At 43.2% G+C, this 26,330-nt stretch overlaps 1 protein-coding gene across 1 annotated transcript in view; it reads left to right on the top strand.

The window, feature by feature from the left end:
* LOC124596428 (nose resistant to fluoxetine protein 6-like) overlaps nucleotides 1–26,330 on the top strand; it is a 183,020-nt gene that overhangs the window by 53,469 nt on the left and 103,221 nt on the right. Inside the window, exon 3 of the mRNA XM_047135560.1 lies at nucleotides 24,538–24,743. Coding sequence (XP_046991516.1) covers nucleotides 24,538–24,743 — 206 coding nt within the window. The remainder of the gene's footprint in view (nucleotides 1–24,537; nucleotides 24,744–26,330) is intronic.

Below are 26,330 nucleotides of genomic sequence, written 5' to 3'. Positions count from 1 at the left end.
ATATGTACTGAAAAAGAGATATATACGAACAAATAAACAAATCATTCCTGGTTGTCAGTCCGTGTGGTGTGTGACAGATTAGTATTCCAACACTGTCCAGGGCGTCTCCAGATATGTCTTCGCTGGTCATTGGGGCACAATTCGAAGCAGGACGCATCACTGAAGACAATTCTACTCTCTTCAATGATATTTCAGGCCGAAGAGGTGTCTGGAGACGTCCTGGACAGCGGTGGGATACCAACCTGATTGTCGCCCACCATATGGCCCGACAACCAGGAATGATCGTCTGGGGTGCTATTTCTTTTCATGGTAGGACCTCTTTGGTTGTCATCCGCAGCACCCTTACAGCACAGTGGTACGTCAACGATATTCACGCCCCGATTTGTTGCTCTTCATGGTACGCCGCCCTGGACTTGCATTTCAGCAAGATAATGCCCACCCGCACACGACCGAATTTCTACTGCTTCTATATGTGCTTACCAAACCGGTCTTGGCCAGCAAGGTTGCCGAATCTCTTCCCAATTGCGAAAGTTTGAAGCATTATAGGCAGAGATCTCGAACCATCTCGTGATTCTGACGATCTAACAACGAGCCAGTTGAACAAACTCCGACACGACACAGGACATCCAAAAATTCTATCAATCAAGGCCAAGCCGAGTAACTGCTTGGATAAACTCGTTATTGATTTGCTCAATTTGTGAAGGTTTTTCTCTTGAATAGATCTTCCAATTCGTACAATTCCTTCGTCATGTGTCTTTTTTTTCCTTTTTTTCCTGTAGAGTGTATTACAACAGCTGAATGGGCTTGTTTGCTTTCATCAAGCAGAAGAGGGCAGTGCTACTGTTGTGTCGGGCAAACAGGATTGCGTTCAAAAGATGTGTTTCCTATCTGTTCCAGTGTAGCGCGGACTCAATAACGACGTAATGTGTTGAGAGAAAGAGTAAAACCTCCTGAAGGGAAGTTCCATGTCGCAAGAGACTTTAAGGTCTTACTCATCTTGTGCTGTCCCACCTAGAATATGTGGCCTTCTGGAGATACTTAACACTGACGTACCGACATATTTTGTAGCTTAGTGCCTTTCTGCTGGAGTCTCCAGTAGTTCGGTTTGTACGTGAAGAACTCGGAGGATTTCGTACGAAGATTAGAGGACCGCATTTGAATGACTCTAATACTTTAACAAGTTCTGATCTGGTCTCTCTCTTTATTTGCGTTCCTCTGTCTGATTCGTTACTGTTAACTGAGGTTAGGTATGGTGCTGAGTTAACTAAAGTATTTCATTGTGTGTTGACTACCAACTCCTTTTTATTCAATGACCAGTTCTATGAGCAGACATGTGGAGTTGCGATGGGAAATGCTTTGTCATCCATTATTGCCAATCCGCGTTGGAAGATTTCGAGGAACGTGCCCTGAAGCCGGCAGCATTGAAACCTGCATGCTTTTTTTAGATCTGTAGACGGTACTCTAGTCGTATGGTCTCTTTGGAATGAGAATTTGAGCAACTTTTCGGAACATCTGATCTGATCCAACTGAATATTCGCTTCATTATGGAGGTGGAAAAGGATAGCTGCCTTACCTTCTTTGATGCGTTCGTGAGGAGGAAGTTAACGGCACGTTGGGACATGCTGTTTATACGAAACCAACTCACACTGATTTGCACCTTCAGGCTAATTCTTGTCACCATCCAACTTTACGTACCTTGGTTCGTAGGGCCACGCCATCTAAGACGATGAACGTTTGTCAGCTAAGTTAGTCCACCTCGAAATCACCTTCCGCCAGAAAGTTTAGTGATGGACAAATCAGACACAAAAAGCTTTGCGCTATCGACCGGTAGTGAAACAGGTGAATCATGAAAACAACGAGATGCCACCTAAGTCTACGGCCTTTTTGCCTTACGCAGGTTGCGTATCCAATAGAATTTGTCGTGTTCTGTGAAAACGTAGAGTTTGTTTTCTGACTACCATCGAAGATTAGGCCCTGTTTAAGTTCTGTAAAGGAAGATCTGTGTTTACATGAGATGGCTGTCTTCCGTATACTATGAACTCGTGGTAAGTCATATTTTACTCAGGGCTGTAGATGGCCGATGTGTAAAGTATAAGCGTACATACGCTTACAACAGACGAGCAAATCTGCTTGTCGTTGCACAACATTCTTTTGGTTCTGCTTATTCTGTAGAATATAGGGTGTATCAAAGAGAATCATCCGATTTTTAGAAGAATTATAACTATTATGTTATTTGAGGTAATTGCGTGAACAACGTACCAGAGCAGACTCAACGAGTTTTATATGGTTCCTCCAGGTAGCAGCAGTGTGCGCCAACTTCAGTTCTGGTAAAAATGATGCAGGGATAACAGAAAGCGTTTTCTGTTCTACGTGTTGCGCAGTGCGGGTCAGTAACAACTGTTCACTGCGACTTTCGTATTAGGTATGGTGTGGATCCTCCTACAGCGTAGAGCATTAGACGATGGCATGAATAATTCCGAGAAACGAGTTTTTTGTGTACAGGCAACTCGCCGAGCCGTCACCGAGTGTCTGACCGGAAGTCGAACGCATCCGTCATAGTTCACAGTTTTATAAGGAGTCCGCAGAAATCCGTTCGCCGTGCAGCTCGACAACTCAACATACCCCCGATATGCATCTGGCGTGTGCTGCGTCGGCGTTTACACGTGAACCCATACAAAATTCAGCTGCTGCAAGCTCTTTGTGAAGGTGACAAACAACAACGTGTGGAGTTCTGTAATTTCGTTCCTGGCAAGATGGAGGATGACAGTTGTCTTCCATGTTTAGTGTTTAGTGACGAGACAACATTCCATTTAAATGGGAGAATATGGGGTTCGGAACAACTACATGAAGTTGTACAACATGAGAGGGTCTCTCCAAAATTTAATGTGTTTTGCGCAGTTTCACTGGAAAAGGTGTATAGTCCATTTTTCTTTGCCGAGAATAGTGTTACAGGAAGCACACATCTCCATATACTTGAGATCTTTATTTTCCCACAGTTCGAGACTAATTCTGGGGACTTCATTTACAAACAGGATGGGTCACCGCCACAATGGCATCTGGAAGTGCGGGAATTTTTAAATCAAAGGATTACTGAACGATGCATCTGTCGCACTGAATGAAATGATTCAACCTTACACTACTGGCCTCCAAGGTCACCGGAGCTGACTGTACGTGACTATTTCTTATGGGGGTTTATAAAAGACTCTGTTTATGTACTTCCGTTACCAACAACAATGAATGATCTGAGACATCGCGTAACAGCAGCTGTGGAAGCTGTAACTCAAGACATGCTAGCTGTATATCCACATCTACATCTATACCCCGTTGTCTGTTAACTCATTTTTGGCATCTTTGAAATCAGAGGAGCCAGAGAGTCTCGTACTTTTGGTGTACTGTTGTATCGATCTTACCGTTCACCATCATGTAAGACCAGATAAACTTTAAAAAAGTTGGTTGAGTTAATGGAAGCTTGTGTGAAAATAGGGTGTTATGAGTATAAACGTTGATATTTTTATTGGTCAATGAGGACACTGTACTGAACAAAATTTCATCAGTATTTACTTTTTTTGCAGGTAATTATAGCTATTAGGAGTAGCATGTTTTTAAGTTGGTTAGTACCTACCTATAAGTGTATGTGGCAGAGCAAGCCATTAATGCTTGTTTCCCCCTGGGCAGCATGTTGGGTGTTACAGTGAGGATGCGTGGACGCAAAACGGTTAGTCTATACTGACAGGTATAGTCCACTTGGTGGTGCAGCTACGACTGTACAGAAAACATCAGGTAGTAAATTATGTGACGAGTTTGCGTGAAGATTGTTATACGTAGAGAAAAAAACAACAAACACAGTGACGTTGGTGCATGTCAAGGTACCAATGATAACAGTATCTGCACTTTTACCCCTAACCCCCTGTATATTGCACCCAGTTACAATGTTTGTGGATTATTAATTTTGTAACATGAATTTATTTGTGACACGTTTCGAGCCACTGGTGCTCACCTTCAAGCACCACGGAACATAAAAGCAGTTAGATCCTATTTAAGTTACTAAGACTACCACTAACTACTTTGCTCTCAAGTTCCGAGCACCTTCATTAATTGCAAAGCCTGTGCTCCTGTATGTGTTCTCTGGCTGCTGCAATGGTAGTGCATCTGTCGGTGGTTTGTCGCACATTTCTACAGTTTTTTATATGTCACTCTCAGTTTTCACTATCTTTTTACAGCCGGTTTATATACATACATAATACACTACAGTCATGTTAATCGTCTCAATGTGTAAATGATCCCTATACAGGGTGTTTCGTTGTTAATAGGAAAAACTAACTCGCATGAAAGTATGGCTCTGAGCACTATGCGACTTAACTTCTGAGGTCATCAGTCGCCTAGAACTTGGAACTAATTAAACCTAACTAACCTAAGGACATCATGCACATCCATGCCCGAGGCAGGATTCGAACCTGCGACCGTAGCGGACGCTCGGTTCCAGACTGTAGCGCCTAGAACCGCACGGCCACTCCGTCCGGCTAACTCGCATGAAAGTATACGATAATAAAAGCAGAAACTAGCTAATAATCACTGGTCCGTAAAGGAGTCCTTTGCGAGATGACTGCGAGTGTGTGTTTACTAGTCGCCGCAGATTTCAGTATCAAATTTTGTCCTGGTTAGTGCAAACGTATTGTAAATGTAAACTTTTTCGATCTAGTCATCATCTGATTGGGCTCTAATTTCAATTGTGTTCTACCTTAACAAGAAATACAATACTGCTTCAGCACTCTACATTTTCCTATTTTCTGTGTACTCGTGTATCCTTGCATTTGGATGGAAATACTACACTCGTCTCTCCGACAGTGTTAGCCACTCGTGCTGGCGAAATGTCAGAAAAAGCAGCAAACGTCGGTCGAGACGAGCGACAGCAGGCAACACTTCATCACGAACTCATAAGAACAGAATAAATACGAACAAAGGGATGGATGAGAACCTACTGAAGGCAAGGGAGATACATGACATTAAATTGAGAAAGAAGTTCAGCCCCTTATAAAAGGAAGTTTATGTACACATAGAAGAAAGGGGTAATTATATAAGGTAGATAGTTACGTAAACATCAGATGTTGCAAGTGCCAAGAGATCAAAAGAAATGACGCTCTCGAACTAGGCAGCTGCTAAAGAGAAGGTGCGAGTTTCAAACAAACGGAAGTTGGAATATATTACCATGTGCTGAATTAAACAAAAGTCTCCGGGACTGTTTTCGATAGCATGTGAATGGATACAGTGAAAATCTGATAAGAGAAACTACTGAAAACAACAAGGGTGCGAAGAAAACAAGACTGAAATTTATGCTAGGTAACCACCACATTTCAACAGTTGACATTGCAATTGTTCACTGACAACAGTCAGTGAATTGTAGAATTTTTTCTTGAAAGCATTTCCTTAAAAACTTGAATAGTTCAAAACATTAATCAACTACACAGGCAATGAGCAATGAAGAAAGGACTTTCCGGAAGCAGTCTAAGATAACGTGTGTAAAGCCATTCAGGAAAGGTTACTATACTGTTACTATAGAAATGAGCAATGAGAAAGAACTTCTATCTTGTCTTGGATTCCCAGATTTTGAAAAGGCTTTCAACCCATATTGATCAAAAACTGCAGTTGTAGCCCTTGAAGGACAAACTATATTAGTATACTGAATAAAATATAGGTTTGTCCTCAGCCTGCGCTTGACTTCAGCTGGGTATTTTTGGTAGTTCAGAATTGAAAGAGTACTCGGATAAAGGGATTCCGTATCACCAGGACAATTCTCAAGACTTGTGACGTAACCACGTTTGTTTACAAACTTTTCTTGCGGATGACCATCACACTATCGGCTCGGAATGCTTACGTACCTACGCGGACGTGAATGTGACGCAACAGACACTGCAACGAGCGCCCGGTTGCATATCAAGGGCAAGGAGCCACGCCGAAGGAGCTCTCTAGATGACTGTTCAGCTACGCCAGACAGCAGCAGCCAGCAGCACGGAAACGCTTGTAAACAACCATAATAGGCTGACAACTCCTAGCCTCCTGCTGCCTTCAGATACTACACTGAAGACAGCGGAATAGAATAGTGGGCGATACTCTTCCTCCATGAGCTGGTGATGCAAACTTCACATTACTTTGCGAACTTGCGCGAGGACAGGAAGAATGCTCCTGTTTTGTAACCAAAACGTTGCGGTATTGTTGATGAAGTTGACTTAGTACGAGTTTATACAAGTTTTCTATCAACATTTTTCTTTAAATACAATGTGGCAGTCTTGTTTATTAATACACGTTAGTGCAGCGTTGCCGGACTGTGAAGTTGCGTGTACGGATCCATGTGATGAAAGAAATTTTCACGACAGAATTTTGCCGGCAGGGTAGAAGAATTGGTGGCTTAGCACTGTCTGATACCATACAACGTCTCGCGCGCCAGTTACGGCTCGACTCACAACTCGATGTCTCTAGGCAATGAATGCAATTGTAGTCGGTGATCTGCAAGGAGGTATACATACCAGTTCTCATTCAAAAGAATGGGTCGGCAATAATCACGGGGCCGCGCGGGATTAGCCGAGCGGTTTAGGGCGCTGCAGTCGTGAACTGTGCGGCTGGTCCCGGCGGAGGTTCGAGTCCTCCCTCGGGCATGGATGTGTGTGTTAGGATAATTTAGGTTAAGTAGTGTGTAAGCTTAGGGAATGATGACCATAGCTGTTAAGTCCCATAAGATTTCACACAAAATTAAATTAAAAAATAATCACGGGTAGTTATATTGTCATTTTACAGGTCTTCTTGGTTGTCGGATTATGATTTTGAGAGACGTGGTGGCCAACAAAAATACTGAGTGGTAAATACTTCAGGACATTATTCAAACAAGCAGTGACCTTGAGAAGCATTCTGTACGATCGTGTGATCGGTGTTAAACATAAAAAAATGTTTGAATGTTTGGTTCACAGACACTTCCCTTCAAAAAATAATTCTAAAAGCCTAACATACATGTCAGCAACCAACTAAAGAAAAACAAGGAACATAACCACCATTGCTGTTATCTCAGTTCAAACACTGAGAATAAAGCCAACATAAACTAGCCCAGTATACAATCAAATGCCCTTAGTCATTTAGCGACTACAGCAGTAAATCAACAGAGTTACGCATTTGTGTTTAACTATTCAATATACTACTCTGCCCCATATCAAGAAAATACACAGCTGGTCGTGCATAACAACAGGGGGAAAACAACGGCAAACCACCTTCACCAGTACTTTAGCCAGAATCTCTACCATCCACCAGTTTATCTCTTAATATGCGACTAGTCCTGTCAACGCAAGTGAAAGCGCCATAGGCACACAATGAAGATCATTTTAGGAGATGAAACACAAGCTTACGTAATGACTTGAAAGATTTAATCAATACTGTACAGTATGTTAACTGAAAACGTATCCTGCTGACAAGAAGGTCTGCACTTTTGATTTTTGTTTTGCAACGCGCAGATCTTAAGGGTGTTGACGGTCTCGCTGCGAGGTACGATATTGGAGCTCTGCCAGTCGCATTTACTCGGGAGTTGCCCCAGACCGAGCTCTGTCTTCTGTCTTCCCAGAAACACAATTCCATCAGAAAGCTGAAGATCAGTGATAGAAGTAAAGTACATTCTACGACAAAAACTAAACGACGCCCTACGAAAGAATTACCCGAATGGGATGGAAATCGTTACATATGATGTACAGACAAACGAATGGTTACAATTTTAGAAAGGTTGGGCGATTTATTCAAGGGAAAGAGCTTGATAAATTGAGCAAGTTGGTTCACTTCTGGCCCTTATGCAGAAAGTTATTCGGTTTGCCACTAATTGACAGAACAGTTGGGTGACCTCCTGAGGGATATTGTGCCAAATTCTGTCCAATTGGCGCCTTAGTTCTTCAACATCTCGAGCTGGCTGGAGACGTGGGATCTCACTGACTGGGGTAGAATTGTCTTTAGTCCCGCTTCGAACTTAGCTCCTATGACCAGCAAAGACGTGAGTGGAGTCGCCCCTGGCAGCAGTGGGATACCACCACGAATGTCGCTCACCATACGGCCCGACAGCCCGAGAGCCAGGAGTGATGGTGTGGGAGGGCCTCGTTGGTTGTCACCCCTACATCACAGCGGTACGTCAACGATATTCTACGACCCCTTTTGTCACCCTTCACACCAACCAACCCTGGTTTTATTTTAAGAAAGATAATGCTCGGCTGCACATGGCAAGTGTTTCTACTGCTTGTCGCAGCGCTTTCCAAATCCTACCTTGGGTAGCAAGGTCGCCGGATCTCTCCCCATTTGAGAACATTTGGAGCATTACGGGCAGAGCCCTCCAACCAGCTCGGGCTTTTGACGATCTAATCAGCCAATTGGACGGAATTTGGTACTGTGTCCCTCAGGCAGTCATCCAACAACTCTGTCAGTCAGTGCCAAGCCGAATAACTGCTTGCGTAAGGGCCAGAGGCGAACAAACGCGTTATTGACTCGCTCAATTTGTGAAGTTCCTTCTCTTGAGTAAATCATCTGAAATTTTAATCATTTGTTTGTCTGAACGTGTACATAACATCTAAACACGTTCGAACAATTCCTTCGTGGTGCATCTTTTTTTTCCCCTCAGAGCATACTTTGTAAATTAACCACCACAACTTGGGAAACTAAACCACCAGTTGTTAAAACTAAAGCTTTATCAATATGTTTTTTTTCAGTCCTAGTTTAGTGTAAATTAACACGAGTTAATAAAGTCGACTATCTTCGGAAATGAAAGCTTCACACTTTCTTATCTGGTATCTCACCTCCAACAATTAGAAAGCGGCAGGCTACAAAGGGAGAGCTAAACACCCTTTTTCCCAACTACATCTGCTTCGTAGCACGCACCATTAAGGTTCAGGAATAGTTTTCTTAGCACTACTGTAAACTTCTAGAAAAAAGCCATCTCTCTGCTGCAGAAGTAGATAATATCGAAGGCACACCACTGGGTCCGAACTTTATTGGAGCTCGCAGAATGATATAAAAAATACTTGGAGGTGCTGGAAATCCCTGAATCGATTTCGGGCTCGTCTTGCTAGATGCAACGAATTTCTGCACATTTGGAATTTCCTTGACTTTCCAAGACCTTTTGAATACGTTGCAGCACGGACGGTTCACGAATGTACTCCTGGCCTCGATGGCCCGTGCAGCGTTTCTGGGCAGAGCTGATACCAGTCCATCCCAGTAGAGGGAACGTGGTCTTTTTCGGAACTAAAACTGCACAGTGCGTGCGTGTTTCGTCACTTATAGTTTTTTAATTATTTGTGAAATATGTGTTCCACTGTATCTGACGCTTCTAATTCAATTAATAATAATAATAAATGAAGTCATTGGTCTCAAAAAACGCGGACCGTGGTTTCGCGGTTGCGTTCTTGCTTCCCGAGCACGGGATCCCGGGTTCGATTTGCGGCGGGGTCAGGGATTTTCACCTGCCTCGAGATGTCTGGTTTGTGTGCTGCCCTCATCATTTCATCCTCAGTCATGGAAGTGGCAAGATTGGACTGAGAAACGGTTGGGAATTTGTACTGGCGCTAAATAACCGCGCAGTTGAGCGCCCCACAAACCAAACATCATCATTATTGTCCTTATAACTACTTCATAAAAATAATGCAATGGAAGAGAAATGGACACCTGCAAGGGATTCAGAGGATAAGGTACCGTGGATATGGGGTCAGAACAACCAATCAGCCATTATCAGCTTGTGGTTCGTTACTGGACGTGATAGCGCCCCACATCAGCTGCGTAATTTGAACGGGAACAGACACCGAGCGCTGTCGGCCTTGGGCCAGAGAAGGGAAAAGGGACACATAGGCGTGGTCAACCCTCCACTGTTGCGTTGTCAGTTCCCGTATGCGACACTTGCATCGGCTTATACTTACAGGATATATCGCCGCATCAGACAAGCGGCTAATCTTCACGACCAGGGAGAGATCGCGGTTGCTCACTGCCAGCTGGAGAACACACGAACCGTTACGTTCTGGACAATTTTAGATGTTTATTTTCAGACTGAATGACGTTTGCTGATTCCATTGGGCTTCACTGCTCAAGGTTAGTTAGCTGACAGTCGCAGCAGACCACTAACCTTGAAAACACTGGTCGCTACCGGTATTAAAATAATAGCTAAAAGTCTGCACAAAAACTTAGAGCATTTATATGTAAGTAACAGTTCATCTGATGCCAATATATCCGATGTTTGATGCATCAAACGGTTTTGAAGAGAGGAACGGAGTCAGACATAGAGTCTCTGGAGACAGAATCTTAGCTCGGCATGCATGACGGGAAAAGGAATCGAACGGGGCCTTGTTGAAAGAACTACCCCAGCTTTCTGTTTAAATAGTTTAGGAGAGCAACAGAAAATCTAAATCTGTTTGGCTGTGCAGCGTTTCGAAGTCAGCTTCAGTGGCTTAAGCAGTGTGTAAACCGCATGTAATTTAAAAATAAGTACCGTACGACGTGAAACGAGAGTGGAAGCCACGTACATGTGGAGCAATCTTTCGAGACTAAAAGCTCCAAAAATTTGAGAAAATAGGAAAACAGGTCTCTTATAGGATGTCCAGTCACATTACTGTGACTACCTGTCAAAAGCCTGAATGACCACCTTTTGCTGCGCGGACTGTTGCGAGAAGTGCGCGACGTGAGTGAATGGGTATGTGGAAGGCACCGACAGAGATGTGGAGCTATGGTGACTCCAGTGTTGCGGCCAGCTGCGCTAGGTTTCTCGGTTGAGGATCCATGGCGCGCCGGCCGCTGTGGCCGAGCGGTTCTAGGCACTTCAGTCGGGAACCGTACTGATGCTACGGTCGCAGGTTCGAATCCTGCCTCGGGCATGGATGTGTGTGATGTCCTTAGGTTAGTTAGGTTTAAGTACTTCTAAGTCTAGGGGACTGTTTACCTCAGATGTTAAGTCCCATAGTGCTCAGAGCCATTTGATCCATGGCGCGAACAGCCCGATCGACGTGGTGCCGCAGATTCCCGATTGGGTTTAAATCCGTGGAGTCTGGTAACGACTGGAGTGCGCTGAACTCATCCTGGCGTTCTTCAGACCACGCACGAACACCGCGAGCTGTGTGACACGCTGTACTACGCTGTCGCTAGATGCCGTCGTGCAGAAGAAAATCAAACTGCATGTGGGAACGGACGTGGTTTCCAAATATAGATACAGCTACACCTACATCTACGTGATTTTTGACTCTGCTCGCTGTTCACAATAAAGAGCCTGGCAGAGAGTTCAACGAACCACCTTCAAGTTGTCTCTCTAGAGTTCCACTCACGAACAGCACGCGGGAAAAACGAGAACTTAAATTTTCCTGTGCGAGCCCTGATTTCTCTTATTTTATCGTGTTGCTCATTTCTCTCTATGTAGATGAGTGCCAATAGAATGTTTTCGCAATCGGAGGAGAAAACTGGTGATTGAAATTTCATGAGAAGATCCCGTCGCAACGAAAAACGCCCTTGTTTTAATGACTGCTACTCCAATTCACGTATCATGTCTGTGGCACTATCTCCCCTATTTCGCGATAATACGAAACGAGCTGCCCTTCGTTGAACTTTTTCGATGTGATCCGCCAGTCCCACCTGATGCGGATCCCACACCGCGCAGTAATAATCCAGAACAGGGCGGACAAGCGTAATGTAAGCAGTCTCTTTAGTAGATCTGTTGCACCTTCTAAGTGTTCTGCCAATGAACCGCAGTCATTGTTTTGCTCTACCCACATCATTACCTATGTGATCGTTCCAATTTAGGTTATTTGTAATTGTAATCCCTAAGTATTTAGTTGAATTTACAGTCTTCTTTTTGAGTGACTTATCGCGTAATCGAAATTTAGCGGACTTCTTTAGTATTCATGTGAATAACTTCACACTTTTCTTTGTTCAGGGTCAATTGCCACGTTACGCACGATACAGATATCTCATCTAAATCATTTTGCAACTCGTTTTGGTCATCTGATGACTTTAAAATACGGTAAATAACAGCATTAATCTGCAAACAAGCCAAGAGGGCTACTCAGATTGTCTACTACGTCGTTCATACAGATCAGGAACAATAGATGGCCTATAAACTTCCTTGGGGAACTCTGGATATTACTTCTGTTTTACTCGATTACTTTCCGTCTAATACTACGAAATGTGACATTCCTGACAGGAAATCACGAATCCAGTCGCACAACTGAGGCGATATTCCATAGGCACGCAGTTTGCTTAGAAGACGCTTGTGAGGAACGGTGTCGAAAGCCGTCTGGAAATCTAAAAATATGGAATCAGTGGGCATCCCCTGTCAATAGCACTCATCACTTCATCAGTATAAATAACTAGTTGGTTTTACAAGAACTATATTTTCAGAATCCGTGCTGACTGTGTGTCAACAAATCGTTTTCTTCGAGGTAATCATTATGTTCGAAACCCTACTGCAAATCGACATTAGTCATATGGGCCTATAATTCAGTGAATTACTCCTATTTCCCTTTTTGGGTATTGGTGTGACTTGAGCAATTTTCTAGTCTTTAGTTACGGATCTTTCTATGAGCGAGTGCTTTTATATAGTTGCGAAATATGGAGCTATTGTATCAGCATACTCTGAAAGTATACCTAAATGGTATACAATCTGGGCCGGAGGCCTTGCCTTTATTATGTGATTTAATCTGCTTTGCTACACCGAGGACATCTACTTCTATGTTTCTCATCTTCGCAGTTGTTCTAGATTGCAATTCAGGAATATTTACTTCGTCTTCTTTGCTTATGTTGATCCGTTGTGCCTTCCAGAATGGCGAGATCACTCAGTAAATGCCTCGAAACATTCCCCAGACCATAACGATTGCAGGTTGCTTTGTTTTCAGACGTTTCAAGCCGTATACATCAACGGCCAGCTGGCCAATGGAGAATAAAACGTGACTCATTTGGAACCAGGCGCCTTCTGCGGAAGTCCATATGCAGCAACGTTCACCCCTTTGTTCGTCTAATGGAAGAGGAGGTAGATGAAGATGAAATGGGAGATATGATACTGCGTGGAGAGTTTGACAGAACACTGAAAGACCTAAGCCGAAACAAGGCCCCGGGAGTAGACAACTACTGACAGCCTTGGGAGAGCCAGTCCTGACAAAACTCTACCATCTGGTGAGCAAGATGTATGAGACAGGCGAAATTCCCTCAGACTTCAAGAAGAATATAATAATTCCAATCCCACAGAAAGCAGGTGTTGGCAGATTTGAAAATTACTGAACTATCAGTTTAATAAGTCACAGCTGCAAAATACTAACGCGTATTCTTTACAGACGAATGGAAAAACTGGTAGAAGCCGACCTCGGGGAAGATCAGTTTGGATTTCGTAGAGGCAATACTGACCCTACGACTTAGCTTAGAAGAAAGATTAAGGAAAGGCAAACCTACGTTTCTAGCAATTGTAGATTAGAGAAAGCTTTTGACAATGTTGACTGGAATACTCTCTTTCAAATTCTGAAGGTGGCAGGGGTAAAATACAGGGAGCGAAAGGCTATTTACAATTTGTACAGTAAGCAGATGGCAGTTATAAGAGTCGAGGGACATCAAAGGGAAGCAGTGGTTCGGAAGGGAGTGAGACAGGGTTGTAGCCTCTCCCCGATGCTGTTCAATCTGTATATTGAGCAAGCAGTAAAGGAAACAAAAGAAAAGTTCGGAGTAGGTATTAAAATCCATGGAGAAGAAATAAAAACTTTGAGGTTTGACGATGACATTGTAATTCTGTTAGAGACAGCAAAGGACTTGGAAGAGCAGTTGAACGGAATGGACAGTGTGTTGAAAGGAGGATATAAGATGAACATCAACAAAAGCAAAACGAGGATAATTGAATGTAGTCGAATTAAGTCGGGTGATGCTGAGGGAATTAGATTAGGAAATGAGACACTTAAAGTAGTAAAGGAGTTTTGCTATTTGGGGAGCAAAATAACTGATGATGGTCGAAGTAGAGAGGATATAAAATGTAGACCGGCAATGGCAAGGAAAGCGTTTCTGAAGAAGAGGAATTTGTTAACATCAAGTATAGATTTAAGTGTCAGGAAGTCGGTTCTGAAAGTATTTGTATGGAGTGTAGCCATATATGGAAGTGAAACATGGACGATAAATAGTTTAAACAAGAAGAGAATAGAAGCTTTCGAAATGTGGTGCTACAGAAGAATGCTGAAGATTAGATGGGTAGATCACATAACTAATGATGAGGTATTGAGTAGAATTGGGGAGAAGAGGAGTTTGTGGCACAACTTGACTAGAAGAAGGGATCAGTTGGTAGGACATGTTCTGAGGCATCAAGGAATCACCAATTTAGTATTGGAGGGCAGCGTGGAGGGTAAAAATCGTAGAGGGAGACCAAGAGATGAATACACTAAGCAGATTCAGAAGGATGTAGGCTGCAGTAGGCACTGGGAGATGAAGAAGCTTGCACAGGATAGAGTAGCATGGAGAGCTGCATCAAACCAGTATCAGGACTGAAGACAACAACAACAACAACCTCTCCACAGTCGTCGTTCATCCGTGTCGTCTACGACCTGTGGTGCACCACAGCTGCCTTGGCGCCGGCTACAAAGAGCGCCATTTTGGCATGCGCAGTACACTTTAACCACTGCGGTACCATGTCTTAATTGAAAAGTAAGTTCCTCTTAAGAAATATGCCAACATTGCACGCGCCTATTATTTTCTATACATGACACGCATAAATTACCACGTAGATTTAGTTGATGATTATGCAAGAGTGATGCAAGTGTTTCTAAGTATAAATCCAACGGAAACGACCGCTGCATACGAGATACTGACAGTAATTTGTTTCGTTGCATGAATGTGCGACACATGAGCAGACATTCACGATAAAATCTGCGAGGTTTAGAAATAATAAATAAGGTGAAGTACTTTTCGAGAACGTGCGATCGCAAAAAAATTAGTAGTTTTCCCTTTCCCTTCGACCTCCATTTGGGTCCCAAATCTTTCCTCGCTGTGGCTCATCCACGAGGATGTTGAAAAATTGTTGCTAATTGATTATCATCCCTGGCGGCAAATTTATGACGGGAATATCTAGGTAGGTCTCAAGCCAAGAGTCCAAGCCTCTCGACGTCGCCGTGCATCTCTCTTATCTACTACACTTCTTTCTGGAATCTGTAAACCGTATACTCTCCACAGAAGACTGAGATATTCATTCTGAAGAAAATCTTTAGTGTGTAGCTCACATATTTTGCGTCATAACCTTTCTCGGAGTGTCGCTGGTCCAGCAAGGTTTGCAGGAAAGATATACGTTATCAGAGTGAGAGAGAAACTGGTAGGTCGAAGCTGTGAGGCGAGTCCTGGAGCCTCCTGAGGCGGCCCTACCCGGGTATTCAAAGGGTGCGCCAGCTCCAGGAGGCGTCGAAGGCTGAGTGCAACATCCTCTACTTGCTGATTATTAATTTGTGCTCAAATGTACAATACTACTACACTGCCTCACAAAGTGAAGCACTAAGAAGACATGGTCAGATGTCAACGTAACTTTAAGTACGCACCATCAGCAGAACACACACCATCAGGAGACTAGATTTGCGATTCTCTGACAAGTAGAGTGCACTGGTGTTGTTAGTACTGTTATCAGGCCTGGTAGGGTATATCGAGGGCGTAAGCGGCGTCAAGTGCTGAGTCATGACTGTGAAGGACACAGACATGCCATGCACTCATGTGAGACAGCATTATTACCAGCTGACAGGGACTTCATTGTTGGTCTCCATTCGGCCTGTGGTTGAAACATGCAGTATCCATATTTATGCGGCATCTGGATGTGACAGTGGCCCAATGTTGGACTGCATGAGACCTGAGGGCAAGCATACTCGTCATCTATACTTTTGTCTACCACGTTTGTCCACCACAAGCGAGGAGAGGCAACATCATCACATACCCTCTCATCTCATAAAATTTCATTTCGCTTCCTGCACCGCCTTCTGAGTGCTTCACTTTTCTGTCGATCAGTGCAATTTTATTTTACATACGAACGTAAGTGAACAGACACGTAAAAAGCTGTGACTCTCATGTTTAATTGCTTCATCCTTTAAGCTGGAATGAAATTATTGACAATGTGAGTGATTCTGCGAATACTAAAGCTCTGTAAATTTATTTGTTATTTTTAAAATTGAATGAATAATTATGTGTTTTAGAGTTGTATGTGTGACAATAAATGTACTTTGGACAAAATTTACTTGATATAAATCCTAAAACAAAATTAACATCATAATTATTGAATGCTAGGGCTAGAGTAAGTAAACTTTTGTTCTGCATCGGTTGGAGACGCCAAGGCAATGCTCGTACCCAGGCAAAAGGTAGGCTAGGGCCTTTGCTGGGCGTGCAAGGAGAGCTCAGCGGTTAAAAGAGTCGCCCGCCAAAGGGAAAGCTCCGATACAGAATTCCAACCCGATGCAGGGCTTTAAACATAAATGTGTTTATGAGGAGAGTACGCACATTATTCTCATCTTGACGATTCCTACCGAGCGGGGTGGCGCAGTGGTTAGACACTGGACTCGCATTCGGGAGGACGACGGTTCCATCCCGCGTCCGGCCATCCTGATTTAGGTTTTCCGTGATTTCCCTAAATCGCTCCAGGCAAATGCCGGGATGGTTCCTTTCACAGGACACGGCCGACTTCCTTCCCCGTCCTTCCCTAATCCGATGAGACCGATGACCTCGCTGTCTGGTCTCCTTCCCCAGAACAACCAACCAACCTTGACGATTCCTATATCATCGAAGAGTTTATGAATGCAACGATCTAACGAAGTAGTATACGTAAAGGTCCAACAGGTAATCATACGTAACTCTATTGACATATATAACAGTTAACAATAAAAAAAAGAAACAAGTTCATGGTTCGACGTCCCGTTGCCTCCTGAAGGCGTGTGCGCTGCGGCATCTCGTTCGGCAGCTGCTGTACAGATGACACGTCTTACAACATATCATTTATCATGAATACGGAAGAGGTAGTGTCCAGAGAAACTGTAATTGTCCTGGCAGGTGACAGAAATGGTTGTTTGAAAGCACTAACCTTCATGTAGACATGATTTCTTTTTTAAATGGTTCCGCAAATAACCACTTTCTGGAATTATTTTGGAAATTTGTGGTAAGATCGTATGGGACCAAGCTTCTGAGGCCATCGGTCGCCAAGCTTACACACTACTTAATCTAACTTAAACTAACTTACGCTAAGGACAACACACACACCATTGCCCGAGGGAGGACTCGAACCTCCGACGGGGGAGGCCGCGCGAACCGTGACAAGGCGCCCAAGACCACTTCTGCAGGTTTACCACCACTATGAAATTGTTTTATTGTGTTATTTGTTTTTGTGCTATGATAATTTGTTGCACATTATAACCTTTCAGCAATTTATTAGACAGTTTTACTAGTTTTAAAAGACGTTTCCAACAGCGCAATACTTTTTAAGCAGTTCGTAACAAATTTGTCTCAAGTACACAATCAATTGTAAGCATCTCGCAATAAAATGAAAATGTCATTTACATCACCTACTTCAATGATCTTTTGTACTCCTAGCAGCACATGTTTTGTTGCTTATCTATCCCTATATTCGTTTATGAGAGCAATAATCATGATGAGACCTAGCATTTCAGTAGGAGTAATGCATCACTCTTCACCGAGCCCCATAACTAAAATTCTTGACGGTGTCACGCCCCATTCCATTTGACAGTGCGATCGAAGAAGTGTCCTCGTATCGTGTAAGTTATTTTCCAGACCTTCGGGACGAAGAAGATGAGTGAGAAAAGACTGAAACCGCATACATTAGCGGAACATCTAATGTACGCTCAATGAAGTGTGTCCCATCTTGGACAACGGTCGGAATAGAACACATACAGCAGTTTTCTTCAAATGACGATTTCCCGTCGTTTCTCGGAATATTCCATTTTTCCTAGAACATCCGTTAAAATAACTGACTGACTGACTTCTATTTCGCCGTTTTTGATCTGCAATTTTTGACAGTAGTGAACCACACCATATACAAGTATACAACCACGATATACAGTTCAGTGTGTATCAGCTACAAGTCTGAATTGTAAGCTGCTAACTCCCCACTTTGCTGCACATCTCGATAAAATGGTGACATACCAAAAAGCGGCGTCTGTTCAGGTAAATAAGCAAGCCACGTATACGTGTCAACATCACAGAATCAAATCATGCACAGCACGCCTATTATGAGAAGACGCAGCCCGATTCCGTAAGATGCATCCTCAGTAACACGTCTATGGAAAAAACAAAAAAAAATCCTCTGAGGATGTTTAGGAAAATTGTAAGAGACGTGTCTGCCTACTGCAACACTTTCAAGTCATTTGTGTAATCTCTCTGTTTTGGGGAACTGTTAACATCTTGGAGTAAGAATGCTCGGAAAGTGGAAACATTGTTGACGCACTGAACGACAATAATGCGCGAGTGGTTTAGCCCTGGAAGACACACTTCGTTGGCGAACCTAGAAGGAGATAATGAGCTTTTATAGCTCGATAGTGTTTATTGAGGGTGTTCGCTCTGAATTGTTAACCGTATATACAGTTCATAGCCGGCCGGTGTGGCCGTGCGGTTCTAGACGCTTCAGTCTGGAACCGCGTGACCGCTACGGTCGCAGGTTCGAATCCTGCCTCGGGCATGGATGTGTGTGATGTACTTAGGTTAGTTAGGTTTAAGTAGTTCTAAGTTCTAGGAGACTGATGACCACTGATGTTAAGTCCCATAGTGCTCAGAGCCATTTGAACCATTTTATACAGTTCATAACGGGAATTATTATATGCCAATAATGTTTTTTGGTAACCGTTAAGTTGTCATCCGTGAAATCATCTGAATAACAAACATGTACGTTGGCAGCAGCAGAACCGTTCTGGAGCTGGACTCAAATCCCAGCTATCTAAATTCTCGCGAAAAGAGCGACGTCTTCCCTCAAGTGATTCCCATTTGAGTTCACGAAGCGTCTCCGAAAGACTTGGATTACGATCGGACCCGCTGTTATAAATCTAGCAGCACTCTTTTGAATTGCTTCAATGTTTTCCTTTTTGATTGGGCTCTCAAATACACAGTACATAAGAATGAGTCGCACTAGCGTTCCATACGCCGTCTTCTTTATAGACTAGCTACACTTTCCCAAAGTTCTCACTGTAAAACGAAATGGGCTATTCGCCTTCCCTACTACCAATCTATCGTGTTCATTCCATTTCATATCGCTTTCCAACATTACTCGTAGATATTTAATCGAGGTGACCGTGTCAAGCAGCACCCTGCTAATACTGAATTCGAAAGTTACAGGATTATTTTTCCTGCTCATCCTCATTAACTTACATTTTTCTGCATTTAGATCAAGCTGCCATTCACACCAACTAGAAATTCTGCCCAAGTCATCTTGTATGCACAACAACCACTCAACGACGACACATTTCCGTACGTTACAGAGTCCTCAGCATACAGCTGTAAATTGCTGCTGACCCTGTCCATCATATCATTTATGTATACTGAGAATAAGAACGGTCCTATCATACTTTCCTGGGGCACTCCTGGCGACACGTTTAATCTCTGATGAACACTCGCCGTTAAGGACAACGTATTCTGTTCTATTACTTAAACCGTCTTCGAGCCATTCATATTTGCTGTTGTGGTCTTCAGAGACTGGTTTGATGCAGCTCTTCATGCATCCTGTGCAAGCTTCTTCATCTCCCAGTACCTACTGCAGCCTACATCCTTCTGAATCTTCTTAGTGTATTCATCTCTTGGTCTCCCTCTGAGACTTTTACCCTCCACGCTGCCCTCCAATACTAAATTGGTCATCCCTTGATGCCTCAGAACATGTCCTACCAACCGATCCCTTCTTCTACTCAAGTTGTGCCACAAATTTCTCTTCTCCCCAATTCTCTTCAGTACCTCCTTATTAGTTATGTGATCTACCCATCTAATCTTCAGCATTCTTCTGTAGCACCACATTTCGAAAGCTTCTATTCTCTTCTTGTCCAAACTATTTATCGTCCATGTTTCACTTCCGTACATGGCTACACTCCACACAAATACTTTCAGAAACGACTTCCTAACAGTTAAATCTATACTCGATGTTAACATATTTCTCTTCTTCAGTAACGCTTTCCTTGCCATTGACAGTCTACATTTTACATTTCTCTACCTCGATCGTCATCAGTTTATTTGCTCCCCAAACAGCAAAACTGGGAACCTAAACCGTGTGCTCAAACCTCCGTCAACTGTCTACAGTGAGGCGCCGTGTCAAACGCTTTCCGCTAGTCTAGGAATATCGAATCTGCCTGTTGCCTCCATCCTTGGTTTGTAGGATGTTGTTGTTGTGGTCTTTTTAACATCTATGGTCATCAGTCCCCTAGAACTTAGAACTACTTAAACCTAACTAACCTAAGGACATCACACTACATCCAGCCATCACGAGGCAGAGAAAATCCCTGACCCCGCCGGGAATCGAACCCGGGAACCCGGGCGTGGGAAGCGAGAAAGCTACCGCACGACCACGAAATGCGGGCTATCCTGTGCATGCTCCTTCATCTCCCAGTACCTACTGCAACCTAAATCCTTCTGAATCTGCTTAGTGTATTCATCTCTTGGTCTCCCTCTACAATTTTTACCCTCCACACTGCCCTCCAATGCTAAATTTGTGATCCCTTGATGCCTCAGGACATGTCCTACCAACCGACCCCTTCTTCTAGTCAAGTTGTGCCACAAACTTCTCTTCTCCCCAGTCCTATTCAATACCTCCTCATTAGTTACGTGATCTACCCATCTAATCTTCAACATTCTTCTGTAGCACCACATTTCGAAAGCTTCTATTCTCTTCTTGTCCAAACTATTTATTGTCCATGTTTCACTTCCATACATGTCTACACTCCATACAAATACTTTCAAAAACGACTTCCTGACACTTAAATCTATACTCGATGTTAACAAATTTCTCGTCTTCAGAAACGCTTTCCTTGCCATTGCCAGTCTACATTTTATATCCTCTCTGCTTCGACCATCATCAGTTATTCCGCTCCCCAAATAGCAAAACTCCTTTATTATTTTAAGTGCCTCATTTCCTAATCTAATTCCCTCAGCATCACCCGACTTAATTCGACTACGTTCAATTATCCTCGTTTTGCTTTTGTTGATGTTCATCTTATATCCTCCTTTCAAGACACCGTCCATTCCGTTCAACTGCTCTTCCAAGTCCTTTGCTGTCTCTGACAGAATTACAATGTCATCGGCGAACCTCAAAGTTTTTATTTCTTCTCCCTGGATTTTAATACCTACTCCAAATTTTTCTTTTGTTTTCTTTACTGCTTGCTCAATATACAGATTGAATAACATCGGGGATTGTAGGATATCATGTGAGAAAAGGACCCGCTGATTTTCGCACGATCCATTGTTTACTAAATCAGGAGCACCCCTCATTGATTGAATCCCGCTTCATTACTGAAGATACCTGTTGCTCCCATTTCTACTTGAAATGAATTTCGCGGTCGTTATTGCGAAACATAATATAAAGTATGCAAGGCCTATTATTTAGTAGACAACGAACTAATATTTTAGCCGAATGTTGAAGGATTACGGCCGATCTGTTGCTTCTAAAAAACAAGCTATATATCGTATATTGTGGCAGTTGCTACAAGTAGTACGACTCGAATTTCGTGATCCTTAAAATAGTCTGGCCCGGACATACACGGCGCTCAACGTTGGTCCACAGTCGAGCTAAAAAAAAAACTGCGTTCCTGTTGTCGAATGCAGAGAGGAACTTACCTTCTATGCGACACATCATCGTGACCGACTTGGAGGAGACGTGTGATCAGAATGCTTTGATTAAGATGTTAATGTTTAGTGCTGAACTAGCCTTTGGACTTCGGAAATTTCGTCTTCCTGTAATTTCCTATCCTTCGTTTGTGGTAAGTTGAAGGTTTGCGTGATAGCATGCACAAGATAGCATCTGCACAAGAATACTGGTACTGCTGGTAAAGAAAGTTACTAAAATCGGCCATCCAAGAATAATAAAAATAATTAAGTTACTTCTAACTTTAACACAATTTCAGTCATGAAGAAACTTCGTGGCTCTGGCTGCGGAAATGAGATTTTTTTTAAAAACAATTTATTTACTACATATAAGTATTAGATCCAAGTACATATTTGTATGGTCAGTTTTATAAAATAGTGATCACGTAGACTATTTAATTACCACAGGTGGGATATATCATTTTTAAACGCAATAACACCATACATTGTAACATATTTTACACCTACTGCATGATCTATCTAACATATATAAGAGACATTTTGAATCTGCTGCCATTCTGCCTACACACATTTTAATTCTATTACATTCGTATGCCTATTTCCAAAATAGAGTTCCACCTAACGCAAGAAGCGAAACACACCGTAAAATAGAAAAACGATGCTCCACAAAGCAAACATCCGAATGGGACGGAAATTGGTAGATGTGATGTACATGTACACACAAACAAATGATAACAATTAAAAAAAAAAAAAGAAAAGAGAAAGAGCTTTACACATTCAGCAAGTCAATAACGCGTTGGTCCGCCTCAGCCTCTTACGCAAGCTGTTATTCGGCTTGGCATTGATTGAAAGAGTTGTCGAATGCTCTCCGTGAGGGATATCGTGCGATATTCTGTCCAACTGGCTCGTTAGATCGTCAAAATCCTGAGCTGACTGGCGGGCCCTGGCCATAATGCTCCAAAAACATCTGAATTGAGGAGAGATATGGCGACCTTGTTGCCCAAGGCAGGGCTTGGCAAACACGTAGAGAAGCGGTAGAATCTCTCGTCGTGAAGAGGCGGGCTTTATCCTGCTGAAATGTAAGCCCAGGATGGCTTACAGCACCCTTACAACACAGCGGTACGTCGACGATATTCTGCGTCCCTTTTGTTGCCCTTCAATGCGAACTACAGTAGGCTTACATTTCATCAAGAAACTGCCCGCCCGCACACGACGAGTTTCTGTTGCTTGTCTCCGTGCTTGCCAAAACCTACCGTGGCCCTGTAAGGTCGCCGAGGCTCTCACCAATTGAGGACGTTTGGAGCATTATGCCTCCAACCACCTCGGGATTTTGACGATCTGACACGCCAGTTGGGCAGAATTTGGTACTAAATCCCTGAGGAGGGCATCCGACATTGCTATCAATCAACTCTAAACCGAATAACTGCTTGCATAAGGACCAAAGGTGGACTTGCACGTTATCGATTTGCTCAATCTGTGAAGCTCTTTCACTTGAATAAACCACTTAAGTTATGAAACTTCCTGGAAGATTAAAACTGTGTGCCAGACCGAGACTCGAACTCGGGATCTTTGCCTTTCAGGGCCAAGTGCTCTACCAACTAAGCTACCCAAGCACGACTCACGGCCCGTCGTCACAGCCTTATTTCTGCCAGTATCTCGTCTCCTACCTTCCAAACTTTACAGAAGCTCTCCTGCGAACCTTGCAGAACTAGCACTCCTGAAAGAAAGGATATTGCGGAGACATGACTTAGCCACAGCCCGGGGGATGTTTCCAGAATGAGATTTTCACTCTGCAGCGGAGTGTGCGCTGATATGAAACTTCCTGGCAGATTAAAACTGTGTGCCGGACCGAGACTCGAAGTCGGGACCTTTGCGTTTCGCGGGCAAGTGCTCTACCAACTGAGCTACCCAAGCATGACTCACGCCCCATCCTCACAGCCTTACTTCTGCCAGTACCTCGTCTCCTACCTTCCAAACTTTACAGAAGCTCTCCTGCGAACCTTGCAGAATTGGCACTCCTGAAAGTTTTAATCTGCCTGGAAGTTTCATATCAGCGCACACTCCGCTGCAGAGTGAAAATCTCATTCTGGAAACATCCCCCAGGCTGTGGCTAAGCCATGTCTCCGTAATATCCTTTCTTTCAGGAGTGCTAGTTCTGCAAGGTTCGCAGGAGAGCTTCTGTAAAGTTTGGAAGGTAAGAGACGAGCTACTGGCAGAAGTAAGGCTTTGAGGACGGGCCATGAGTCGTGCTTGGGTAGCTCAGTTGGTAGAGCACTTGCCCGCGAAAGGCAAAGGTCCCGAGTTCGAGTCTCGGTCCGGCACACAGTTTTAATCTCCCAGGAAGTTTCATATCAGCGCACACTCCGCTGCAGAGTGAAAATCTCATTCCACTTAAGTTATTTCTGAAATTGTAATCATTTGTTTATCTGTACATGTACATCACATCTACCGATTTCTGCCCCATTTGAACAATTCCTTCATGGTACGTCCTCTCGTTTGTTAGTGTTCTGGAGAAAAAAATTCTGGCTTTGCGCATGTGTTAACTAAAATGCAAGTAAACGTTACTGGAGGCATCATTCATTTGTGTTCCATGGATCCCATCAAGATAAATGACCTTCAGGGATGAACTAGTCGAGGTATGCTTTAACAATAGACTAGGAAATCATAGATACTCAGTATCTATTAAAAATAAACTACCGCTATACTACTTAATGTTATTCAACCTTATAGCAGCTCTGCTTGATCACATTACAGTGTATGACGCATCGGTAAAGGCGCCCACCGGAGTGCTGTTCGGAGCCGTGTACCAGCTGGGTCACTACGACGAGTGCGTGTCGGTGCGGGCGGCGCAGTACTGCCTGCCCGAGGTGCGTTTCAAACCCTCGGAACCGCAGCCACTGCCCGCAGACCCCTACACCCTCAACTTCGACCCCGAGGGCTCTGCATGGCTCAAGCTGCAGGTCAGTCACTCCACTTGTCTCACACTGTTATATTACGTGCGTCACGAGAATCGTTAGGTGGGGTTATTTCTTCATGTCAGGAAGCCTCGGATTGAGAAGAGGGGAAAGAGGACATTTTGGTAAACGCGTATTTACATATATCAATCTCCAAATTTCGCATTAACTTTCGGAGAACAAAGAAGCCTGAAAATCGAGGCTCTCGAAAATAGCAGAGAATTCTAGAAAGTACAAGATATTTTAAATACAAGCATGTGCGGATCCAGGGGGAGGGGTTGAGAGGGGAGGGGTGGAAGGCCTGTCATGGAGATCGTGACACCCCACCTCCCAAACAACATTTCACTAAAGGCATTTATATTTTTACATATACAGTAGAGCCCCGTAATTCGAGCGCCAGCATTTCGTGTATTTCTAGCTGATCTTAAGAAAATTAACATTTTACATAAAACTAGAGCAAAAAACCGTTTTCATACGTTCTCCGCATGTACGTTTTACACACTTTCGAATGTGTTACATTTTGAACTTCCTTTCAGCTTTCTATGTACAATACAGGTTAAACTGTCCCACTGAAGAGTAGGACAAAAATGCACAGACTGCTAATGCATTTCTATTACAGATGGACAGGTTAGGTTTCGAGGAGTGCACTTGCTCTTTCTTCTTCGACTCTTCACTGACTGGGACCGCCTGACAATCAGTTGTACAATGCATACCATCCTTATTGTTACCCGTATTTTTGTGCCTACACAGCAACAGTAGTCATTAAAATGCAGTATGACTAAGTAACAATACAGTACACATTTTACAACCTTGGCTGACCATTGTTGTATGTACTGTAGTTGTTTGTGTAGAAATATCTGTACTGTAGTGAGCCCACTTGTGTCAGATAACTTTGAAGTAGCGTTTGTATGTACACTGTACTGAACGTATGTCACTGTGCGCTTAGTGATGTTGTAAGTCACACATTACGAAGAGTGATAGGAGTAAGAGAAAATTTGTGCTGTTGAATGTGAAACAGAAGGCTTTTAAAAGACTAGACAAAAGAGAAACATAAAAAAAACTAGCTGCTGAGTATGGAGTCGGTGAAGTGACAGCTGGATGGTGTAGAAACAGAGACAAAATTGAGAAATTTTCGTCAAACAAGTGCTCTGTTTCGTCATTTGAATGGAAGTCACTGATTGGTTTACTCAACGAAGACAAAAATTAAATCCAATTTCAGGGCCTATTCTACAAGAAAAAGCTGTGTTTTTTTAGAAGAGAGTTACAGGAAGGTGTGGACGACTTTCCTTTAACTTCAGGATGGGTGGATAGGTGGGAGAAGCGATACGGCGTAAGGCAGCTTGAAATTTGCGGTGAAAAACTTTCTGCTGATTCTCAAACTGTTACACAATTTTGTGAGAAATTAAGAAAAATTATACGAGAAAAAAATCTTACTCCTGATGATCTATATAACTGTGATGAGACAGGGCTAAATTATTAAATGTTTCCATCTAAAACTCTAGCTCCAAAAGAAGAAAAGGGCGTCCTGGGCTACAAAAATCGAAAAGAGAGGTTAACAGTTTTCCTGATGCATAGAATGCTAGTGGAGACCAT

The sequence above is a fragment of the Schistocerca americana genome, chromosome 2, assembly GCF_021461395.2.
Source record: "Schistocerca americana isolate TAMUIC-IGC-003095 chromosome 2, iqSchAmer2.1, whole genome shotgun sequence".
NCBI lineage: Eukaryota > Metazoa > Arthropoda > Insecta > Orthoptera > Acrididae > Schistocerca > Schistocerca americana.
The sequence above is the reverse complement of the archived record's forward strand: the minus strand, read 5'-3'. Positions and strand labels throughout refer to the sequence as shown.